The sequence below is a fragment of the Dermacentor andersoni genome, chromosome 1, assembly GCF_023375885.2.
Source record: "Dermacentor andersoni chromosome 1, qqDerAnde1_hic_scaffold, whole genome shotgun sequence".
Taxonomy (NCBI): Eukaryota; Metazoa; Arthropoda; class Arachnida; order Ixodida; family Ixodidae; genus Dermacentor; species Dermacentor andersoni.
Window position 1 is genome coordinate 285,950,301 of NC_092814.1, and position 25,463 is coordinate 285,975,763.

Sequence of the window (25,463 nt, forward strand, 5' to 3'; positions counted from 1 at the left end):
TCGGGCAGATGCATTAATGATAGACTGCGCGAACACAAAAATAAAGTCGACAAACTTGTGTCAGATGGGTTTCCCTCGCGTCATTGTAAGCAACATAAGTGCTCCCCTCTCTTCGAATCAACAATCCTTACCGGTAGAAAGAAATGCGAACTCACTAGACTTATAATAGAAGCCGAGCAGATTGATGCCCTAGGGGATTCATGTATCAGCAAACCATCATTTGCTCTCTCTGAAAAAGAACTGAAATTTTTGCGCATGGCTTAACATATCACAAAATGTATCGCTCAGATTGTTAATCTGTTCAAGTGGCTGTGACTCACGTTGGCTGAGTGTATAAGTACGGCCTGGTTTTCGAAAATAAACATTGTTGGAAGTTAGCGCTGTTTGTATCCCTATGTGTCTACTTTTGTCCCGTCTTTTAATCGCGCTACCGTACTCCCCTTGAAGATGCATTACCAACAAGCCCACATTGCAACCCTCGCCCACTTCCCCGCCTTCCTCCCTTGTGAGCGTGAGAAGATAGCGTCGCGGGAAGCCGCCATCCTGGGATCACTCTCACAAGCATTCGCTTGCACCTACAGCACAAGGCGGGCTGCCGCGGTGTCATCGAGCTTAGACTTTCTGCGGAAGATCACGGCGACGCCGACGGCGAAAATTAGCATTGGGTTTCCATAGAATTGTTATAGAAATAAAATAACCTTTTCTTATGTTACCCTTGACGACGTTGCGGTCAAAAGGTTTCATTTGCGATCGACACTGCGACACCCACGCTTTCGCCATTCAGTGGTTTCGTTATCGCGTTGTTAGGAGCTCGTTTAGCGGCTCGCTATACTCGCACAAACAGCATGTAGCAGAGGACGATGACGATCGCGACGAGTGTCGAAGATCATGTTTACATGTCGGTGCGGACTTTCCCTTCCTGTTTCTCACTGTCGGCTCTGACTTTGCTTTGGATCGGTTTCTGGCTCCGCTTTAGCGTTTTTTTTTTCTTTTTCACCCCTGCAGTAAAGGGCGGTGATTGCCTATTGCAGTGTCGCAACTCCCGCCTTGGGGCCGCGGCATTGAATTGCTCAATAGAGATTAGTAAAAGGCGATTGGATGTTTGGTGGCAAAAAAGTAGGGCGCGCACAAACAACGGGGCACACGAAAACAAATTTCCCTATTGTGGTTCAGCAACGTTGATGTCGGGAATAATTTGCGTATATATATGAAAAAGAGATAGGTAGGACATTGGTAAAATAAGAACAAAAGCTTACTGGCGCAACGCTCCACCCCGTTTAAAAGAGGTACGCTCACAGCATCCACAGATCCAATCATTTAGAGGTATGCAGGCCCCTTCAGAATCTTTGTTCTCTTAATGTGAACTTTTCATTTGCACGAATTAAAGAAGCGCTGCGAATGATAGAATATGTTTCTAGAATTATATGTTAAAAGTCAACGTTGACTTAATATTTGCCCTTGCCCCCTCCCACTTTTTATCGAAGTGGAGAAATGCCTTTGGAGATAAATTAGCCTCTTTCAAAAATACTTTGCCGCAAAATGTGCCTGTTTGCGTTCAGCAAAAGCGGAGTTACTGGCCATGTAACAACCCCTATGCGGTGTTTTCGCTCCTTTCCGATCACCAAATGGGGCATCAGTGCCCAGTGCTTCATCTAGTTCCCCAGGAGCTAGTTCACCAGGAGCTAGCGTGGGAGCGTAAACAAACACGCGCATGAGAATGGCTGCGCGTTCTCACTGCGCAATGCCAGCACGCCTAGGGACAAACGCATACAAAACGAGCAAAGGAACTTCTCCTCCGTAGTACCTAGGCAAATTCTGATACTGCAGGAGGAAACGCCTCCAGATTTTCTCTATCGTACCCGCTTTTAGTCACGCCTGCGCACAAACGTCTGGCGCCTGACAAAAGTCCGGCGACTGGTCGTGGCACTCTGCAGCGGCCGCGGTATCTACGCAAAGTAGCAGACCGCAACTACATGCAAGAGCAGCGTTTGGTTTCTGCACGACAGGGATGGAGTGCGCGCTCGCGCTCATATGCTCCCGTCTGGCTGCACTACGTGTTGCGGATCTGCTTTGTCCCGCACCAACTTGACCGACGGGTCGTAGCCACATCCAACTTGCGCATTTGGAAGTGCTTTCAATTGCTCGGTCATTACGAAGCGAAGTCTGCGAAGGCGTCTCACCTGGAGAGATAGAGCGCGCGCTGGCAAGCGTGCATGTGGTCCGACCTTAAGTTTGGCGTTGTTCGAGGCTGGTTGAGTTGCGAATTAAGCAAGACCCGATGGCTAAGACACCGAGAAGCAGTGCGGCCAACGCTTAATTCCTACGCGGGCGGCCGCGGCCAAGCGCGAGCATGAAAGAGTCGGTTTCTTCCGGAAGTACATGTAATTAGTATTAGCCTGTTTTTTAAAGCTCTGTCAATAAATGTAAGCATTAACAAGCAAGAAGAAAAGAACTGATCCAAACACCGGTCATCATCATCATCATAATCACAATCATCATCAGCATCGTCATCATCAGCAGCAGCCTGCTTACGCCCACGCCTCTCCCATACTTCTCCAACTACCCCGGTCATGTACGGATTGTGGCCATGTCGTCCCTGCAAACTTCTTAATCTCATCCGCCCACCTAACTTTCTGCCGCCCTCTGCTACGCTTTCCTTCCCTTGGAATCCATTCCGTAACCCTTAATGAGCATCGGTTATCTTCCCTCCTCATTACATGTCCTGCCCATCCCTATTTCTTTTTCTTGATTTCAACTAAGATGTCATTAATGCGCGTTTGTTCCCTCACCCAATCTGCTCTTTTCTTATCCCTTAACGTTACACCCATCATTCTTCTTTCCATAGCTCGTTGCGTCTTCCTCAATTTAAGTAGAACCCTTTTCGTAAGCCTCCAGCTTTCTGCCCTGTATGTGAGTACTGGTAAGACACAGCTGTTATACACTTTTCACTTGAGGGATAATGGCAACCTGCTGTTCATGATCTGAGAATGCCCGCCAAACGCACCCCAGCCCATTCTTATTCTCCTGATTATTTCAGTCTCATGATCCGGATCCGCAGTCACTACCTGCGCTAAGTAGATCTATTCCCTTACCTCTTCCAGTGCCTCGCTACCTATCGTAAACTGTTCTCTTCCGAGACTGCTAAACATTACTTTAGTTTTATGCAGATAATTTTTAGACCCACCCTTCTGTTTTGCCTTTCCAGGTCAGTGAGCATGCATTAATTGGTCTCCTGAGTTACTAAACAAGGCAATATCATCAGCGAATGGCAAGTTACTAAGGTATTCTCCATTAACTCTTATCCCTAATTCTTCGCAATCCTGTAATTCCTTCCAACCCTTCGCAATCCTTCCAATCCTTCTCAATCTGAATGCCTCCTGTAAACAGGCTGTGAATAGCATTGGAGAGATCGTATCTCCCTGCCTGACGCCTTTCTTTATTGGTATTTTGTCGCTTTCTTTATGGAGGGCTGCGATGGCCGTGTAGCCGCTATAGATATCTTTCAGTATTTTTGCATACGGCTCGTCTACACCCTGATCCCATAATGCCTCCATGACTCCTGATGTTTCGACTGAATCAAACGCTTTCTAGTAATCAATGAAAGCTATATATAAGGGTTGGTTATATTTCACACATTTCTCTATCACCTGAGTGATAGTGTGAATATGGTATATAGCCTTTAAGGAATCCTGCCTGGTCTTTTGGTTGACAGAAGTGTAAGGTGTTCCTAATTCTATTTGCGATTACCTTAGTAAATACTTTGTAGGCAACAGACAGTAAGCTGATCGTTCTATAATTTTTCAAGTCTTTGGCGTCCCCTTTCTTATGGATTAGGATCATGTTAGCGTTCTCCCAAGATTTCGGTACGCTCGAGTTCATTAGGCATTGCGTATGCAGGGTGGCCAGTTTTTCTAGAACAATCTGCCCACCATCCTTCAACAAATCTGCTGTTACCTGGTCCTCCCCAGCTGCCTTCCCCCTTTGCATAGCTCCCAAGGCTTTCTTTACTTCTTCCGGCGTTACTTGTGGGATTTCAAATTCCTCTAGGCTATTCTCTCTTCCACCGTTCTTATTTGATGTCAACTATTGGCCAATAGCAGCCGGGCATCGGAATCCGCTATAGTGCGAAATAAAGCGTCCAGAAAACAGAGGAGCAGGTCTCTGTTGTAAAGAGAGCGTTTGAGAAAAGGCTGACATCGCGATCCGCTTGCGATATCCACACAACGCACACGACTGGAAAATTTGGTTCACATGATCACATCAGCGTATGCTATGCGAGGACTGTTTGTTTTTCACGAAGTCTGAAGGATCTTTCAGGGCCTATTTAGGGACAAAAGAATGCGAAAAACACGGGAATGTAGTGAAGAAGTAGACGAGCAACCTTTCTGCGTCCGCGCCTTTTCTGCGCTGTTTTGTTTTGAAACATTAGTACCTAACATCATGCTCAGCTTTAAGTTTTGTTACGACATATTTCGGAGCCAGTCAAGCTTTCCAAGATGGTTCATTTTCATCCTTCCGCATCTCCACGCGCATACAATGGCCATAAGGCTGGTGCGGCTAACGCAATAATGCGTGCAGCACAGTTGTCCTGAAATACCAATGTTTATGGAACTTGTGCTTACTACTACTTCCTCCTGCTTACAATTTCGACATTAAATGCTCATGTGTCTGCTACCTTTCTCTGCGCTATTATTGCTTACAGAATTCTAGCACTATCGTAATTACCCAAGCGGCACCCTCAAGCAGGTAAGAAAATGGCGCGCAAACATTCGCATTTTATAAAGCGCTGTCCAAATTTATAGCACTGCAAAACATATCTGAGGACGCAGCAGTTGAGCATGTCCTTCAACATCGCGGTTCTCCGCTTTCGCTACAGCACAGCGCCCCATGATCCCGGAGGCCAAGCAATTGGCGTACTGCGAAGACTCCTTTTGCTTTCAGGTAAGTTGTACACTCTACGCACAAGTTGACATGCACAGGAAACCTGCGTTCAATTTACTACATTATGAAAGGCGCCGGGTGCCAAGGGCAGAAACCACAACACCAGCTGTTGACAGCACACGATGGTGACCACTGGATAGAATCGGCGACGGAATGTACGATGTGTATCTGGACACGACCTATTGATGCGGTTTTCTGATGGGAAATTCGCAATTGTGGGAAATTTTTCACGCACTTGAGCGTATATAGGCCTGAATTTATTGTAGAAAAAAAAACACATTTCAATTTCATCAGTGTGTTTTCGGGCGCGTGTCGTAGTTCTTGCGCTGATTTTTTTCATTTTGAGGTATCACTAATATAACACAAATTAAAACAACATCCAACACATATTTGGCATTAACATTTCGTTGGCCAAAAAGAAACACATATTTCGAACTGGTGGAATAGGGGATTTAGGTGAGCACGTAGTGACAGCATCTGCAGAATGCCCGCAAAGTGAAAACTGTGCGTTATATTGTGCTTTCTAAAAGTGGACCACAAGGTGCCTGCGTCAATATTTAGTGCTCTTTTACACTACCGAACGTGTAAGGAAGCTGCCCTCAAAGGGTCAAATTTTGCGTTTATACAGGCGCAAGGTGTTATCTTAACGTTAGGAATATCACTTCGCGCATGTTAGGAAGTTTCGCCTTTATATGATTCCCATCGTAAACAATTGGCCAATCTTGTTAACCACACAGCCTTCCTTCCATTGGCGTCTCGCGTTGTGTCCTGCCAAAAAAACAAACACACACACCGATAGAACAAAATAAAAATACGCATAGAAAAAGACACGCCACTCTTGTGGTTTCTATCTTGCGCCATTCTACGTCCCTGTTCATTGCGCTGTTGCTAATTATGCACCGATAAGAAATTGCCGACTTGCCCTTCTCGCACATGACATATTTAAATTCGCGCGTATTCCATGGTGCGCCTTGATATCGCGGCAGTTCGGTAGTTCATCGTTTTCGGTTCCGTCGCTCAGGCAAGCTCGCGTCTCGCGAAAGAATCCCGAGACAGCGTGCCACGGGCAAGGCGTGCCCACAGAATCGCGCAGGTGCTCGTGACAGCCACCCGACGCACGTTCCAGCGACGCACGTTCCAGGTGCTAGTGCCAACCACGCGACGCAAGATCCGGCTCGGCTCCAGGGGCTTCGTTCCGCTCTGCGTCCACACCAAAAGGCAGCCGGGATACGCGGTGGATGACGCCGAAGGACTTGACACGACGGCGAGGCTCCAACGAAAGGGTGAGACCCTTGCTTAGCCCACTGCTTCGTCGCTTAATGCGGTAACGAAAAGCTCTAACAGATGCCGTGATTACTTAGTGGCTATATTGCGCTCTCCTTCTCGGCACGAGGTTGCCGATTCGATTTTCCCTCGAGGTATAGCCGTACTATAATGCTAGCCGCATTGCTTCTGTCCTTGACGCGGGAGACATTTCGGAAGAAATGCAAGCGCGAACAAGAGAAAACCGTCGGAAGACCGTTTCTAGGTAACAATTTGCAACTAAATATTATGTGATGCTGTTCCGCATAGCCGGCCTTTAAGCATGCTGTCGACCCAAATTCACATTGCTGTGCATGAATTAGGTTGTTGTTGAGCAACCAATTTAAGCAGGAAATGCCATAACGTAGCTTTGTACCTTTCGATTTGTTCGCATTTGAATATATGATGTTATTACCTAAGAATACAGTCACGGCTGACATGAAGAACACATATCGCAGCGGGACATGGGAAATCACAGAACTCAGAATCACAGAAAGTATAAGCACGACAGATGTTTGTGTCCAGGTCTGCAAGATGGGACCACAGCGTGGCCGCCTACGAGAGTCGGCTGCGTGCCTGGTCGGCAGCTGTCCCATCGTGTGCCTGTCGGTCAACCAGCTCTTCTCCAACCTTCGCTGCGTGTGGAGCATCTCGGGCCATCACCAGGTGGACCTCGACAAGTCATGTACGGCCAGCGAAGCCGACGGGTGCTTCCACCTTGAAGAGCTGTCCCTATGGAAAAACTTCCTGTGGGTCGTCATCATCAAGCTACGCGAAGGACGGCTGGGCCTGGCTTGCCTGCGCGGACGCGTGGTGCCTTTGGCCTTCAACAAGCGGCGCAGGCGGTCCTTCATTCTGGTTCACTCGCCGCTTATGAAGCATCGCTCCATCGAGTTCCTGGAGATGCTCGAGTCACGGATGTCACCAAAGCAGTTCCAGCTACGGGAAGGCCTGGAGCTTAACAAACACCTGAGGCACGCCAGGCTCTGCTACCGCCTGTTGGACGATCCGACCAGGGAGCCGATGGACACGCTCCACCCCATAGTGGCCACGCTCGACCCGCTAGAGATGGTGAGCGTGCGCTTCTCTAGCGTGGGCGTGAGCATGTCGTGTGAGCTGCTCGACAGGTGCGACGTCATGCTCACGCACGTCTTCTTCGAGAAATGGACCGACGTGCCCGATACTCAGGCTTTGATGCGCTGAGGCGCCGTGCTACGCGCAGCGCCAGGTCCACGTCGACGAGCTGTTCCCGACGGTACACTCCCGCTGCGTGCTGGCCGACCTGCGGTTCTGTACCGCAGTTATCCAGGAGCTTGTCTTCAGCGGCTGTGCTTCATACACGTACGGCATGCTGGACCGTCTCGCAGCGTTGTTCGTCCTCGTGGCCAGTCGGCGCGCGACTCGATGTGGGGCCAGGAGCATTTGGCTCTAGTTTCAGCTCAGCGCGACGTTTTTGGGCATTTCAGTGTATATTAAAGAGTTTACGTTATCTATTTCGGCCACTTTGAACTGTTCAATGATGCCACACAGACAATGGGACAAACACAGTGACTAAAGTTGTCTAGTAGCTTGGGCCATTGGGTAAGTGCTGCCTGCTGTCTTTGCAAGCAGACTACCTTTGTAATTGGGTATATGCCCGAATGAGGCTTGAACGTAACACATTACACGTTGTAATTACCAGCATTCAGAAGAAATTTTCACTCGGCAAGGCTCACTCCACTCCAATTACTTTTTACAGTAACGAATTACATCTAAACAGTTATTACGAGGCAAGCTTCCATATGCAACGCAGGTTTAAGCGCATAGAATTTTCCGGGAACTAACTTAGAAGGCCACAGTCGATGGCACGCTGTAGCCTCTCGAGCATTCGTGTTCAGATTGGCAGACCCATGCGATCAGTATTTGTTTCCTTATCGTGGAGCTGCACCAGATGTTTGCCGACGATTTGCACCGGCCTTTATATATGCTCGATAGCGATGATCACTTAGGACGATGACGCCAGGAAATTGCCCAGGGAAGCTTTTTTAACTCTCCTTTTGCGCTAAAGGGATCGCCCCCTTTTCAATCACCAGCAACAATGTAATGCTCGACTTCTCAGAGCACACGGACGCCAGTTTTAGAACCTTGAGTAAGAATAATCATGTGCGGAAGATATTGGTACGGCACAACATTGGCCTTTGTCTCAGCGCGCATATGAGAGAATATTTGTTGTCGCTGCCGGTGGCCTCATGTAGAAACTAGGGAAGGTAGCCGACGAAAGTTTTGAAAAGTAGTTGTTTGGGAAGGCAACTCGCGAAGAGCTACAGAGGACACATTCAAAGCACCAAACAAGCTCGCTGAGTTTACTATGTTTGAGCAATATTTATAAAGATTGAGGGGAGAGTAATGTAAATGTACTCGATTTCATTTCAGAAAATGCTCTATTGATTTCATCGTGACGGAAAAAGCATTATTGTTGGAGGGAAAATTTCTTATTGCTATCGGTTATTTGTTTTTCTGTGACGTGTCCAAACCGGTACCGAATAGACAACTTGCTGCTTGATACTGTCTCGCCTAGTAGACAGCTTAAGTCACTGGATGTGTACCACTGGATTTGTTCTTGAACAGACACCTTCGGCAGTACGTGTGCAATATCGGAATGCGTCCATTCTCGGCCAATCGCCTGTAATGGATGTGAAAAGGGGAATGAAGGGCTATGTATGCATTTCGAATGCACTCCTATAACTACGAACATCGAAGTGACCTATTCACTGTTCACCACAGGTCACTTCATTGCCTCAGTGACTCATTGGGAGGACAGCTACTTCTCTTTAGCAGCCTATCTTAGATCCAATGCTGGGCCAAGACTTCTCCCAGTGATTTCCAATCACTCGCGTTCTGCATTAGCTGAACCCACCTTTACCAGCAAATTTGCTCATCTCGTCACCCCTCCCAATCATCGACAGCCATTTACCGTATTTTCTTTCCCACGAAACACGTTCTCTTGCTGTGAATAATGCACCCCCGGATAACCACACCTATATATATATATATATATATATATATATAGTCGAGAAAAAACAGGAAAATAATTTTAGGTGCTTCAAAAATGTCCGTCGTATAATACTTAGTTAAAATAATATACATAGATAATCCAATAAAATTGTCTCTTACAACTACGGTAACATTAAACTAATTTGTATTTACGCTTTAAGTTTGCTTTTCATACAACCAAGGCCCGAATATTGTGTCGTTCCATTTCATTCTATATTCTTACCATGTGTCGTGTAGTAGAGACGATGCCAGAAAAGACACCGCTGCCGTATCCTGGGAGGCATTCGTTTGCCACAAAATCTCGTTTGCCACACAATCTGCATTCTCTGGTGTTACCACGCGACGTACTTAAACAAAATAAGCATTATTATAGCTAATAATTAGCAACAGCGTTAAAAAAGAGGCACGTATAAAGACGCACCTTTACTGTGACTCTACCATTCTAATGCGGTCTTGTTAATGAAGAACCAATAACTTTAATCTCAGACACGTAATTTTGATATGACGCGTCTTCAGAACGCCCTTGACCTCGCGGAATTTCGCTACTTCATTTCTGTCGGTTAGTACATGCACAGAATGACGCCACTTCGCGAGAACGGGTCAACCTCTTGTCTCGTGAAGGAACTCGAGAGAGCCTGACATGAGCAAGGCCTGCTCACGAAATCCCGCAGGTGTTCGCGTGAACTGGGCGAGGCCTCGTACCGCGTCCGGCCCGACTCAATTTCCAGGATTTTGCCCATCACTGCGTCCAAATCTTGATGCGGTACTGCTACGCAGTGGATGACGCCGATGGACCTGACTCGACGACCATGATCCAACGAATGCGTAAGGCCCTTCCTTCACTGTCGGCTTCGGCGCACGTTCAGCCGTGAACAAAGGTTGTCACACGGCGCTGTGGCCCATTGCTTCGCTCTGCTTCTGAGCAGAAGTTTCGCGGATTCGATTCCTCAATAGCCCCAATCAGATAATATCCGACTTACTACTGCCCTTGAATCCTAACATATCGCCACAAAATTCGTATTCGAGGTTTTAATTTATTCTAGCATTACCATACATTGAGAGCCGAATCGTAAAAAAAAAAAAAAGAACCACTCCTTACAAAATTGCTATATTCTGTCATTCAGTAGCCGGTCTTTAGCCATAGTGAGGGCCAATTCGCACATCGCGGAGCTTCAGTTAGGCCAGTGCTACAAATGCAGGCAAAGATTGAAATGCATTATGCAGCTTACTCGCTTCCGATTTGTTCGAGATAGGCCTTTAAGAACATACATGCGTATTTCCAATGCTATGCATAGGCATAGTTTTCTTTGTTTACCCGAGTGCAACTTCTGTGTACGCTTTACAATGTACCCTTCCGTGTGTAGCCGTGCGCGGCTTAGCCGTGTCTGGGGACAGGGGGAGTCTGGGGGTTCAGCCAATGCCGGGTGTTCGGACCTTTTAGGCCCCGCGGCGGAGGCAACACACCTTTTTGGCCTTTGCTTCACATAGACGGCACCCCCGGACTGACCCACCCGGGGGAAATTGGTAGGTGCCTTTCCCTGTCTCTCTCTCCCTCCAGCCTTTCGTGTTTCTCCCACTCTCCACCTTTCCTGTCTTCTCCTGGCTTCCCCTTACTTCCAATTTTTCCAGGCAGCAAGGGTTAACCTTGTGTGAATAGCCAACCTAGGTTATTTCGTATTTGGTTATAGTGGTAACGTAGAGCTGGCGTTTGCAGGACCTGTTTTTACAGTTTCTGCAGCGTCCCCTTGTAGGGCTCCACGGTGGGTGGCTGGCGTACGGTATTGCCGAAAACTACACTTTCCTCTATGGATAGTTCCTTCCCCCAACTCCCTGATCGCCCTCAGAAAAGAGGGCGCACCAATGTATTCTAGTTTTTTTAGTCAGCAATAAGAATCCTTCCCCCGTTTCCATGTCATTCATTCTGAAAAAGTAGATAAACCAGTTCGAACAATTTCACCCTTCCTTGTTTCCAAGTCATTGACTGAAGTATTTGGTCCAGGTTATAAGGCGTCGAGGATGGCAAGCGGCGATCTCCTCTTGGGGCTCCGCGATCAGAAGCAGTATGAGAAATTGCCAAAACTAGTGTCATTTGGGGAAACCCAAGTAATTGTAACCCCGCACCGTACGATGAACACAACCCACGGCGTTGTCTCGGAAGATGACTTGCTGGGGCTCACTGAGGCTGAACGCTTGGAGTGCTTCAGTGAACAGAATGTTATCAACGCCAAAAAATTAAGATGAGGCGTGACAGCAAAGAAATCAAAACCAAGCACCTGATACTCACATTTGATCTCAAGTGTTCTGCCTGAGTCTATAGAGGCCGGGTACATCAAGCTCCGTGTTAGGCCATATCTGCCAAATCCCCTCAGATGTTTTAAATGACAACGTTTCGGCCACAGCTCACAGAGCTGTCGTGGCCGCCAAACCTGTGCGAAATGCAGTGCCCATGAACATACCTCTGAATCTTGCGAGAACACTCTCCACTGTGTAAACTCTGATGGGGAGCACGCCGCGTACTCACGGTCGTGCCCATACTGGAAAAAATAAAAAAAGAAATTATGACGACAAAAGTAAAGGAAAACATAACTTTCAAGGAGGCACGCAGGCGGGTATCCTACCTGTCAAAAAACACATTCGCCGATGTGACGCGTCATGGGGCGGTGACACAACGCCTTCCGGCGGCTGTACGGCCCACACGTAATGAGCCAGCGGTGACGCCATCCGGCCCCCCGGCGGCTACAGCTTGTGCTGTTCTGCCACCCCAGAATAAGGGACCATCGACATCCGGGCAGGGAGTCTCAAAGTTCTCGTCCAACGTGCCGAGGCCTTCACGTGAAACACAGCGCTCGGAAGAGCGCGTGTCCAGCGCCTCGCAAGAGGCGATGGACACAACAACCAGCCAGACGGTGCCACCAACGCCTAAGGAGCGGTGAGCCTCTCTCGACCGCTCCAAAAAAGACAAAACCTCGCGTCACGGCGTCTGCAAAGGGCCCGTGAGCTAATCCTCGTCTCTTAAACATAGAACACACAACACATTTACCATAATGGAGACTTAAATACTACAATGGAATGTTAGAGGACTCATTCACAACCTAGACGATATTACAGAACTTCTACACAAGCATCATCCAAAGTTGCTGTGTGTTCAAGAGGCACATCTGAAACCCACACAGACAAACTTTCTAAATCAGTACATAATCTATTGTAAAGACCGCAACGAGGGTAATGCCTCCGGCGGGGTTGCAATAGTTACGGACAAGTCTGTAGCCTGTCCAGAGATCGCCTTTCAGATGGACACTATTCTGTTATCATAATTAAAGTATCACTGCCTGCGCTTTACGTGTCACCTCCTCTTCAAAAGTTTATTTCTGTCTCCCACTTTCGGGTATATATTACAAGCCTCGCTATCCCGTTAGTGAAGTATATGTCCACAATTTTTCTATGCTCCTCCCAGCCAAGCACCTGCGCATAACACTGTAATAAGATTCACGTTCTCACGTCCTATTGTTATATCACACATTTCTTACTCCACGATCCCAAAACTTCTGACAACATATGCCCTCTTTACTTTTTCACTACCCGGAAGCCTTATAGCGATCAAGCGTAACTGGCCGATTCCACTGAGAAGCCTTTCAACCATGTATAATCGAATCGAGACCTTCGATTGAATGCGCCCAAAAAATGCCACGCATAGCCTTTTCAAGGACAATTGCTCTTCTTTGCTTCTTTACGTTCTTCAAAGTAATCTCATTTCTCTTCACGATTCCTATTTGAAGTCGCGCATTCATCCCGGGTGCGCTAAATATTTTAGCTCGAAAGCTAAAGCGCAATGACGCGTTAGGGTAGAAATGGGTGGCGAAGTCTTTGTGAACAAAGCGAACACGCAATCCCTATGAAAGAGGAAAAAAGAAAAATCGCTGAACCCTCATACTCTTGAGCTGAGAAATTTGCCTAATAATTCCTTTATACTCAGATACAGTGCATATATACGATTCAAAAAGCAATGTTAGCAAAAATTCGCTTGAAAAAAAATGAGCACTAGAGATGGTAATTCTCTTCGGATGTCAACAGACGCAGAATCTCGACAATGTGACCTGCGATGCGATTGAATTTTTACAGTGAAGCTATTATACGCTAGGTTCTTGCGCTTTGTGTGCATAGGCAAGAAAAATGGCGGCCACCCCTGAGCTAAAAGGGCTAAAGGATAAAGCAGAAGCGTATCACCGCGTATGCCCCAGCTGCCAACGACTGCCAACAGCTTAGAAATCTCCCACGAGCTCAATATGCGAAATATTAATAGCTGATGAAGCTAAAGAATTGCTAGAAAACCGTAAGACCAACAAGTACACCGATAATGAAAAGCCCCGTAGCAGACGACAGGCACCCCTAATGATGAGTCGCGAAACTACAAAATAAGCCGGATGTCACGTAGGATACACTACGCGAGGGAAGTAGCGAGAAGCCCCGATGGTTCACGTAAGGCCCAGTCTCGGTTCTATAGATATATACGTCACTTCTGGCGAGCTGCAGCTGGGGGGCTGTTTAGATTCAGTATGAAAGACACGTTTTTGATGCATACCTTTATATTTCGCCCATAAAATATCGGACTGCGTGTTTCCTGTCTTCTCTGTAACTAATACATTATCCCTATAACTAATTCTTATGTGACCCAAATTGTTTGCGACAATTGGCGTTCGGGCACTTGCGCTGTAATAGCTCAATTGATGCGTAGTTAGCCCAGCTTCAGCCAATTTCCCCTGCAATGAAGGCTCCCTGCAGTGGACAGTAGGCTAGTGCGTAGAGGGAAGTGCAGATGCTCAAAGAAGGAAAGAAATAGGGGCGTTGTAGTCCCATTGGTCCATCCAACGAATGGTGCTGTCAAAACTGAAAACAAAAGCCTTATTTTCTTTCATGCGACAGCAGCGTAACATTCGCAATGAGTTCCGTAAAAACCCCGCTACCTTTGTTTCTTGTGGCAGCTTGTTTGATGTTTTACACCCCTGGCCTGCCACACCATTGCATGCTTGCAAAAATTCATAGTTCGATCTTCCTCACCAACGTCGTCAACATGAACCTATCTTTATGTCCACCGCAGCACGAAGGCCTCTCTTTCCAATTACCGCTTTCTAGAGTATAGTCGATTCTAAGACGCGCCTGCAAATTTCCTCCCTCCATCGCACCTCCTTATTCTATGGCGTCCTCGACTGCGCTTACCTTGGCACCCATTGTGTAACTCTATTAACTAATAATGTAATAATTTCTAATAATGTAATCATGTCTAATAATGTAACAATGTCTAATAATGTAACTCTCAGCCCCACAAATTACATGGCGTGCGAAGCTCCATATTTTTCCTTTCAGTGTCGACTGGAATATCGGGTTCCCCTGTCGCTTTGTAATCCACACCGCCATCTTCCTGTCTTTTAACGTTACACCTGGCATTTTCTTTTCGGGGATAGAGGTAAGCTCCCGGTCATGATTTAGTAATGCCTGCCGTCCCTTTTAGGCAATTGACCCAGGTAAACGAACTTTGGCACAGATTTTAGAGGCTGACTCAAATTCAGGAGTTCTAGCTTCCTTGCCAGTAACATTACCTTTGTATTCTGCCACATTAATCTTCAACCCAACTTGTCCACTATCTCTGCTAAGGTCCTCAGTCATTTGTTCCAATTTATCCACGTCGTTACTGAATAGGACAATGTCTTCGATGATATGTGGTGTTTTATGGCGCAAGGGCCAGGTATGGCCGAAGAACGCCATGACAAATGGTCATGTTAACGATGTATTGTGAAGGGCGTGGACAATGAATTCCTCATGGTAGATGTGAAGATGTGACATGGCTGTAAAAGGACCTAAAGCCTGTCGCTGTAAATGGCGTAAAATATATAGGTGATAAAATAATGACACTGACAAGGTAGTGATGTGGGCCATGTCAATAGGGTTTCGTTAAAAACATGATGCAACAACACATAACAATGACACTACAGCTTCAAGAAAGCCATTGAGTACAACGGATGTTATACGTGTGCTAAAAATTACCTGGCCAAATAATTTTCAGTGTTTGTTTCTGCTAAAAACTGTAAGACTAATTTCAGATTAAAAGCGGTTCATCGCTAAGAAAAAATGTCGGGTGAAGAGGTAAGCTTACGCGATATGCAGATGTCAAATACTTTTCCCTTCGTACTTCTATTGCACGGCATTGAATAAGAACGTGCAGGACTGTGAGATTTTTGCCGCACTTACTACAAGTCGGAGGATACCCCCCAGTCTAGAGGTAAGAGTGAGTGCCGTAAGTACGTCCTATTCTTAATCAGCAAAGGAGCACTTCGCTATATCGTGGTGTTTTCTCCGATATCCAATCTTCTAATTTGGGTTTCATCAAGTGCAGCTTATTGGATATCTGAGTATTCCACTGTGTCTGCCAGTGGATTTTCAGCTTGTGACGCAAATATGGTTTAAGATCTATTGCTCGAATGGGTATGTTTGTGTCCGTGTCGCTAAAAGCTACTGAGGTAGCTTTCTCTTCAGCAACTTCCTTGCCTTTTAAGCCACTGTGGCCAGGTATCCAGCATAGGATGATCACTTGTTTAGCATAGGACAATGTCTTCTGCAAACCGTATGTTCCTGAGATATTCCCCGTCTATCCTCACTCCTCATTCTTCCCTACTAGAAAATCCTATTTGTTTTCAAACGGGTTTCATCAAATAGGGTTATGGAACGGGACCCCGTTTGATCCTGTTCAGTCCTGACCTGTTTAAATCCTGTTTATTCCTGTTTAAACCTGACCCGTTTATATCCTGTTTAAACCTGACCCGTTTAAATCCTGTTTGATCCTGACCCGTTTAAATCCTGTTTAATCCTGACCCGTTTAATCCCGTCCTATCTAACCCAGACCTGTTTGCCCCTGTTCAGACCTATATTTTGCTGCATTCATACCTGGTCCTTTCAGAATGGATTGATGTTGCTTAATATAATTTACTCTTAAACCTATTTTGTACATTTGTGTATTTGCGATCAGCATTGAAGAGAAGTAGATCTGCATTATGTTTGCAACAAGAATGCCACTTTCACATGTAGGTTTGCCTGGTACATTGCTTGATACGAAGATAAACACAATTTTCGGCATAAATTGATTAGCACTACCAACACTGATGTGATACATCATGAACAAGTTTTGTATGACCCACGAGTACGTTCTCTATGTATGACCTACAAGAAAATGCACCCTGAAGAAGACTGCACCTCATTTTCATATTTACTACTAGTATGCAAATGTAATTCTTGCAGATTTAGTATTTGTTCGATTACTTGTACTCGTTTTAATGCAGTGCTTTTTGTTGTAATGGTTTGTTCACAAATCCACAGTAAAGCATAATTTTGGGGTGAAAAATGTCAGGCAAAGTATTGGCATGTACTTGTAAGTGAAAAAGACAAGTATACTTTACGTAGGTATTTCTGTACACCAACTTGAGCTTTCATTAAGCCTGAAGTCATCCGGCTTAAAAAAAAGCATGTCATAAATGTCCCAAGCACTGTTTATTGGACGTTCTAACGGTATTTCGATGCATCCAGTCTGCCGAGAGAAGACCGCTGGAGTGGGTTGCTTGGGTGAGAGCGAGCAGGGCACCTGAAAAAGTAAAGCCAATAATTTATCTTGACTCATGCAACAGGTTGGCACATAGGCAAATTCGCCTATGTTCCCACAGATAAGAAAGGTTCAGCATTCCGGTCATAGGAGATAATGAATAAATCTTATTGAAAAATATGTGGTTTCATGCAATGCCTATGTTTCAAGGGAACATGGAGTACTGTGGGAGAATAAGCTGTCATAATTAGCAGGCGATTGAAGCAAGTGTTATAGGAAAAAGATGGACACATCGTTTGATTAGCAATAATTACTAGTATTGAAGCAACAGAATACAAACATGAAATACCTTTAAAAACAACACCGACAGGTTGAGACAATAAATTATTCAGAAACTAAACCCTTCTGCCAGCAAAATACCGTAGTGTACTGGCTTTGACATTGCGCTGCTCAGGCAGAGGGCGTGGGATTGAATCCCGGCCACAATGGCTGCATTTAGATGGCAGGGAAATGCCAAAACCCCTATGTAAGGTCTATTGGGTACACGTTAAAGGAGACTAGGGATCCCGCCAACTTGAAGTTATAAAAACTGGGGTAAATTTCGAGATAAGCAAACTCACAAAAGTAGAAGGCCCTGGCCATGCGAAGACCATACAAAGCCTTTTAAGGTAGGTGCCAGCAGCCGCAAAATTTCTTGCAAAAGCGAAATATAGCAGAAGCGGTATTTTCCCGTAGATCACTTTTGCAAGGTATTTTACAACTTGACACCCAACATGTTGGGCATCTACGGGCAACAGCAATTCTTGCACAGATCATAGCAAACACTGTTGCACCTAGGTATACATAGACACATAGGTATAGGTACAGTCGCCGACTGATTTTCCGGACTCCGAAAATTCGGACTTGATTACTCGGTCTGCTTCACGGCACCGCCATTCTCCCCATGGACCATAATGTATAACAACTTCCGAAAGTTCGGTCGCCTTGCAACCTCTCGTCTGATTTTTCGGACACTCCTTGAGCCAACTTGATCGAGAGCACCATGCACCGACTCTGACCGTTGCATGGTTCTACTTGCTGAACGACATTTTTGTTTTGAACGGAGCCTCCTTGCTGCCCCACGAAGTGGCGCTACTGCAAATCCCTGCTCATCATCATCGTCTCTGCCTGGTTTGTAGCTACAGCAGTTCCGGTCTCAGCTTAGTATGCCATGTCAAGACAATCCAGCAGCTGATTTGTTTGTTTCTTCATGCACGACGCTGCGAGTAGGCCAGGTTTTTTGTTTGTGCAACTGATGTCGGCGTGACGATGTTTGATGAAGCAAGATGGGCCAATTCATTCCACTAATATCTAGAATAGCTACCTGTAAGCACCACCTACCTTTCAACAACATTTGCAAAGCAAAAAACCTCATCCTGAAAAGTCTGCACATGACGACATCGGTAGCATCATCAGCGTGGGGCCTCAAGATAATTCGGCAAGCCAAGAAATTACTGACAGCACGAGTGCAAGCATGCCAACAGGAAATCAGTGGCTGAATAATGCACCTTCTACCAATTGGTAGACAGTGCATTTTCGCAAAGCCCTAACTATAGCAGATCATTGTTCAGGAGTTCCCGAATGCACAACTCTATGCCATTTTCACACAGACTCTAGGGAAGCACCTCTGCACAGTTGCAAGTAAAAAAGCTTGATGCCCCAAGAGAAATGAGCCCACTCAAGCCATGGAAGTTGTGTTTACCTTGTCTTCCTACAACTACTCAAAACCTAGAACTGCTGTTTTGCACAAGGGAACAAACGTCAACATTGGTGCCTCGCCCAACACAAGTGGTCCGCTGCAGAAGGTGCCATAAGTCAGCCCACAGATGAGGCCCACACCAGTGCTGTCAGTGTGCTGTACAAATTGCAGAAGCACAGCCTACAAGCTTGTCTGCCTTAGTGTGATCGCACCAATGAACGAAAACTAACGAATCATGTTTGTTTCGTGCCGAGAACAGTTGCCTCATGCTGGCTTGGTTTGTTGTGTAGGCATGTAAATAATGAAAAGGCCTGCATCACTATCTCTGAAAAAAAAATCATGTAAGAAAGCACGTACAGTACACAGGTGCAGTGTCTATCACATACCATTTCGTGCAGTAGAGGCTACATCGGATAAACCGGCCAATGTATAAATGACTGGCAGCGTGACCAAGCAAACTTGATGCATGGGTCAGTTAGCAGTGGTAGTGCACTGCTCTCGGCGCACATGCACCTATGTTTGAAAGCTGCTTGATCGTGACAAAATATAAAGACAAAAGCGCTGGAGAGATATCTGAGGCTTTTCTTATATGTATGACGAGGAACCTAGCGCTAGCTCCCCATGCAGAGAATTACTAGACAGTGAGACTGCTTCTTATCATTGTAAAACAAGTGTCACGCTCACCATGTTTCTGTGCGAACAGCATGTATTCAGATCTATTCTCCCCCTTTCACCTTTTGCACAATATCACTGTGCGAGCAATAATACTGAACTGTTAGTAGCACTCTGTCCTGTTGCCTCCTTTCTTTCCTTGTGAATTGTGTGCTAAATAAGGCTTTTTTTGGTGAAAGAGTGCTAGTTTAACGCATAAACTAGCGCCATGGCACTTTGCAATAAAGGACTGTTATAATTCTCTAAAAATTTGTCCATGCAGAACAGTGTCAAAAGAACACCTTAAAGAAAGAAAATGAGTGTATCTATCATAAAGACCAATCCTTGTCTTTTTTCCTTAACATAATTTTCAATACCGATATTGAAGTACAAGCTCACCATATTATATCACCTTGTCAATGAAGCAAGGCACAATGGTGCCCAACTGTCGCGGGACCAACTTGGATGTGGAGATCAGCGCAGATCAGCAACATAGCATGGTCTGCTTACACTTCTTCTCCAGGTCCAGCCATACCTACAGCAGCTATAAAACAAGTGAGCTTAGAATCACAAGCGAAACAATATAAAAAGTGACACTGAACAAAGCAACTTTCGTTAAGCATAAATAGGATCGAAATGCTGACATTATGCCCATAAGTAACTTCACTTTGAGCAACAAAGCATCCAATTTAAGAAAGATTATATGTATCAGCTATCTATGTGAGAAAGATTAATCGAACGCCCTCTATTTGCCATACCCCTCCCCTTATGCATGGGTGTCTCCCTGACTGAGTGAGCTGATCCCAGGTATAGTGTAATTAAAGGTTGTCACTTGGTGGGCCAAGCCCGATACCATTGCATGACTTGTACAATAATTTTAATGTGTTGTAATGCTGGCCATCCTGCAGGCACTGCAACATTATAGCACCCATAAGGCTAATGGTATTACCTGATAAGGTTAACTAATAGGTGTCCCCAGAAGCATAACTCGGCATGTATACTCGGAGGCCATTATTATAAGAGAAGCAATGGCAGAGGTGAAGCTTTATCCTGTGCCATATGCAAAATGGCCGAGCACGCCCAGCTTCTGGTTACATTCTCACTTGTGACCACTGGAACAGGCTGACTGACATGCGTAACCAGCAGTTTGTAGGACCACATTTTCATACCCTGCAATTTGTTTTACATCTGAAGAGATCAGCCTCAAGCTCCATGATGCGCTGCACTCAAGAAGCATTATAAACTGGCAACATTTAAATGCTATGCTGCATGGTTTGTTGCATGCTTTAGGAATTTACTTATTTATTATACACATAGCTCATAGGCTCCAGTTGGAGTATTGCATGAGGTGGCAAGAAAACAAATTCTGAACAAGGAGAACATTCAACAAAACAAGTCAGACCAAAGAAGAAAAAATAACATACTCTCCTAATGCGACTATGTATCTGGCAGCTAGCTTCTAAAAAAGACAATTAGGAATCTTTTACTACTGGTAGCGCTTTAGGGGATGGAATGTAGAATTCCAAGCTTCATACACTTTTAAGCCACCTTTCGTGGCTTTTTGTTTTGAACTCCTATTCTCTGTACTATTATAGAAATGAATACCCCCTCCAAAATAAAACAAAGAAAAACATGTAATGCACAGTAATGTAACACAATAATGTAATGCACAACAGTGAATACTTAGAAAAATGTAATTAAGAACATGGAGTCTATGTGGGCACAGATGTTAGAAGTCTACATGAAAGCATAATAATAAAGGTGGGCAAAGCATTTATGCTTTTGTCGGGCAAGCTGCAGCAAGACATACAGGTAAAGCATGCCTCACAACACAGTCCCTAAAAATATCTGTCACAATACAGTGAGTAGGTATATCATGCATATTTACAATAGCTCCTAATTATATTTAACTCAGAGGGGGCTACCTATGTAACTTGATCAAACTGAAGGTGGGCCAAATTCTAAATATACGATTCAAGTAGACAGAAAATGGACGTTATGAAAATGCATCTACAGCAAAAGTGTTGTACATTATTGTTGTACATTATGTCATACCTGCCAACCTGTGAACATAATATTTTGTAAAAATGCTGCAGACACTAAATTCTTTGTTGGGGACATAGCACACATTATTTTAAAGCTTGCTCTCAGCACCCCCATTGTTGCATACACACACACATTATTAATAAAGGGAAAATCGCACATCTACCCGCTCGTAGCAATTGCTACAAAAGAAACCCGTACGGATTCCTCGAAAGGAAAGCCTCACAATTGAAAAAAAGAAACCGTCCAGGTCTGGGACTCAAACCCGGGACCACCGCCTTTCCGGGACAGCCGCTTTACCATCTAAGATAACCAGGCGGCTAGCAGATGGCCGGGCCAAGTCGAATTTGTCGACAACATGAAGCAAAGGCAAGGGTCTGACGTAATAGTTCTGCGGAAATGCGCAAGGTGTAGAGAAGTAATTAATAAAGGAGAAAAAAACATTATGTCAAACCCTTGCTTTTGCTTCGCGTTGTCAAGTAATTCGACTTCGCCTTGCCATGTGCTAGCCAGCTGGTTATCTCAGATGGTAGAGTGGCTGCCTCGGAAAGGCGGTAGTCCCGGGTTCGAGTCCCGGACCAGGACGAATTTTTCTTCAACTGTGCGGCTTTCCTTTTGAGGAACACATACAGGTTTCCTTTGTTGCAAATGGTACGAGCGGGTGGATGTCTGATTTTCCCTTTATTAATTACTTCTCTCCACCTCGTGTGTTTGCGCAGAACTATTACGTCACACACACATTATCAACCATTATTTAACTTGTCGTGCAGCACGAAAAGCAGCAGCGAACTTGAAACCAGTAACTGACAAAATTTTTTTTTAGATTACAGAGCTTTACGCTGCTTCAGGAATTTATCTGACTAAACTTCCTAAAAGCACGTGCCCCTCTGATGTTCTCGTTAGAGATATTGCATCGCTAATACTAAAGCAGCACAAGTACCATTATAATTAATTTTTTACATGCATTTTAACAATGTCATACCGTCAATCTCTCAACAGCTTTAAAACATCTTAACCAACACAACTTCATTGTCTTTCTAAAATGACATTAATAAAATTGTAAAATGAGCCCACATTTGTAAACCCACGAAAAATTCAGGAGTTTCCAAACATGGATGATACCAACAAAATCTGCAGCTCTTGTAAGTGGCAGCAACTGCTTTGCACACACCTTGTCACAGCATGCACATCAGGTACTTTTCCGTGTGCTGTTGAGGCTGCAGAAGTGCCGCAGGTGCATATGTGGAGGTGCCTCTGGTTCACAAAATCTTGCCATCCCTAAACAATAATAAATACTTATTTATTGTAATCCCTGCTGAAACTGCAAACTTGTGATATAAAAAGATCACGTCATATTTTGAAAAAAGTCTCATACAACCAGTTACATGAAGCTGCAACTGGTTGTGCAAATATCTGATTGTAACATCACAGGCGGTTAAATAACACGTAAATCGAACTGTAGAGAACATGAATCTACTATGAAAAGTTTCACACAAACGTACAGCTGTATAACGTGAAATGTGAATTGTACTATCAAAAAATTCCTTAGGACATGAAAAGCGTTCCAAAACCTAACTTGTCTATGCGGCGCAACAAAGCACTGCTCCCAAAGGACGATGCGCTTAAAATTACAACAGACCACCTCATTTCTGGAGAGACAATACAGAAAAGAGAAAGATTTTTCGATTAAAAAGAAACATTGCTTATGTAATTTCGGCTTCTCTGCTAGATCGGAATCCTTTACAAGTACACGAAAACACACAGGACACTAATACACGTCATCTGACGACACACTATAAACAGAAGAATTTCCATACAAGCTAAAAATCTGGCCATGCGTCGACGAAGAAATCGGGTGCTATCTCGCGCAGCTGTTAGCTGTGACGACGACACATCGACGTACTACTTCTAGAAATGACTATACCATTTCTTAATGAAAAATTATGTACACAAACAGTAACTTTCTTTGCTTGAATTTTTGTGCCCATTTAGATCAAAGAACCACCCGCGCTAGCGTGCTTCATAGGTGAAAGTAAATAAACCACAGATAGAGCTGTTGGTAACATGAATACGTTTTAGGGCAATTTCCATGGAACTTTTTGCTAAATGTGCACTGCGACATGAAGAACAACCATTTGAAAAGCACATTTATAATTCTTGCTGCTTTACAAATCCGCATCCGGTTGTTGTACGGATCTTGCGATAAGTACAACAACGCACACTTCACGAACCATAGAGAGGAAGAATGCGCGCAAGCGCCGGACTTACCTTTCTAGGCGTACTCGGAAAACGCTCCTTTTAGCGTCACAGGTGCCGCGGCATCGACTGCACCAACGGTCCTTCCGGCGCACACACTGTTGAATTGCGGATCAACTACAGGACGTAAGAGCACAACTTTCACCAAATTCTCCCGTACAGCGCGATACGATGCGACAGTGCCAGAGGAGGAGATCCTGTTCATGAGCCCGGAACAAAGGAAGCGCGAAGGGTCATATCTTCGACATCGGCGCACCACACGAAGGATACTGCGGGCTACATTACGCGGTCCCAGGGGTTTTGTGATTCTCAATGCATACAAAATGCACCACAATTTCTCTCGGCACAGCGTACACACGATTAAACAACTACATCGGACGGCGTCAATGCAGCAAGCACTCACATGTGGCGACAACTGAGGACGGCAAAATAATATCACCTGTAACTTTACCGGCGCTACCTGTGCTGCCATCTGTAGGCCGCCACCGAAAGCGACCGTGCTTTCGGTGATCTCATGGATGGTGACGGCGTTGTATTTCGATGTTATGCGAGTCGTACAGCGTCTTGTACGACGTGTTTCAGCAACGTTGCTTTTAATAGAGAGGACAGCAATCTGCGTATACGCCGTATAGACGTCTCACCCACTTGAAAAACACAACAGCAAATTTTCAGTCTGTCGTATTTTGGGACGTTGTGACTGTCGTTCTGTTCTCTGTAGTGTGACGCCCTGTAGTCGAAAATTATGTAGTTCCTGATCAATATTTGATTAAAAATTGACAGAGGTCATTTTAAGGTTATGTAAAATTATTAATACGAAATAAAATAAAAAAATAAAAGTAGGAAAAAAAATGCCTTTTGCCTAGGATTCGAACTTTGGACCAGACGGTTCCGAGACAAGGATCTTACCACTGCACCACGCCAAACATCGCTGCTGGCGTATGTTGAAGCTATGTCAAGAGTGCAAATTGCTGTCTGGGTTGCTGCCAAGGCTGACGACTGGGCGTGTTGGTATAGCATATTAGAGGTTGGATTGCGCAACATTTTTACGAGACACACAGAAGAGACACACACCACAGAGCGCTCTGTGGTGTGTGTCTCTTCTGTGTGTCTCGTAAAAATGTTGCGCAATCCAACCTCTAATATGCTGGGTTGCTGTTTACATTTACATTTTAAAAGCCACGATGCGCTTTCACTTCACCGCGTCAACTGCCGCATCTCTAGATGAGCAAAAGTGTTGTTACCATCGACAGGTACATCGTGGAGTGCTAGACCATCGATTTTGCTGTAACGATATCCATATTTCATACGAAATTCAGAAACGGACAACGGTGACCGGGGACACTGAGGGTTGTTACTGCTAATTTCGACAGTTGTCTCTTGCTCTTTACACTTTTGAGCTCGCATATAATTCGTGTGTTCAATACAATATAGCTACATAAACACTCGTGGGTGAGTCTTCATCTCGACAGAATACTGGCTTCTCACGGCAGCGCTGTACCAGATTAATGAGACCCGAGCGAGACAGCTTTTCACGCAACTTTGTGGAACAATCCAAAACTTCTTTCCCGCTTCGCATATGCTTGTGCAATATTTCTGGGAAATTAACTAATGTGTCAGTGTAACCGCACATGTAAGTCCACAGGCCTGTGTGCCCCATCTTACCAAATAAAACAAAGCGGATACGCAGCCATTCCCGCAGATGGTATGATTTTGATCAGCGGCCGATTTTGAGGTGGCCGGTAGGGTGTTGCTGGTGCCGCGTCGTCACGGCACAATTATAACAATTGGCAACGTCGACTTTAATGCCGGTGTCGGTGCTATCAGTACTGCCGGCTCCAAAGAAGCACGATTGAATACCGCGCAAGAAAAAAAGTACAGTGTACACCACCGATGCGAAGCTGACATTTTAAAGGG

General features: G+C 45.2%; 1 protein-coding gene and 1 long non-coding RNA gene across 3 annotated transcripts; one reads left to right on the plus strand and one right to left on the minus strand.

The window, feature by feature from the left end:
* Nucleotides 1–6,159: 6,159 nt before the first annotated feature.
* On the plus strand, nt 6,160–7,723 carry LOC126548466 (uncharacterized). The gene is made up of 2 exons (XM_050196658.2): nt 6,160–6,224; nt 6,769–7,723. Exons 1-2 carry the CDS (start codon nt 6,180–6,182, stop codon nt 7,444–7,446), a joined length of 723 nt encoding a protein of 240 aa, XP_050052615.1. The 5' UTR covers nt 6,160–6,179; the 3' UTR covers nt 7,447–7,723.
* An 8,218-nt stretch (nt 7,724–15,941) lies between these two features.
* LOC126548554 (uncharacterized) lies at nt 15,942–24,460 on the minus strand. Of its 2 annotated transcripts, XR_008609158.2 has the most exons (4): nt 23,562–24,460; nt 22,465–22,571; nt 19,650–19,794; nt 15,942–16,903 (listed from the first exon to the last, which is right to left on the minus strand). It is a non-coding gene; the product is annotated as an uncharacterized lncRNA (long non-coding RNA). The 2 variants fall into 2 exon arrangements; XR_008609159.2 differs by lacking the exon at nt 22,465–22,571 and having other exon boundaries at nt 16,641–16,903; nt 23,562–24,452.
* Between the last annotated feature and the right edge of the window lie 1,003 nt (nt 24,461–25,463).

Coding starts and splice junctions, on each gene's coding strand:
- LOC126548466 (XM_050196658.2), top strand. CDS start 6,180: ATGACGCCGAAGGACTTGACACGACGGCGAGGCTCCAACGAAAGG. Junction 6,225..6,768: donor GGCGAGGCTCCAACGAAAGG/GTGAGACCCTTG, acceptor GTTTGTGTCCAG/GTCTGCAAGATGGGACCACA.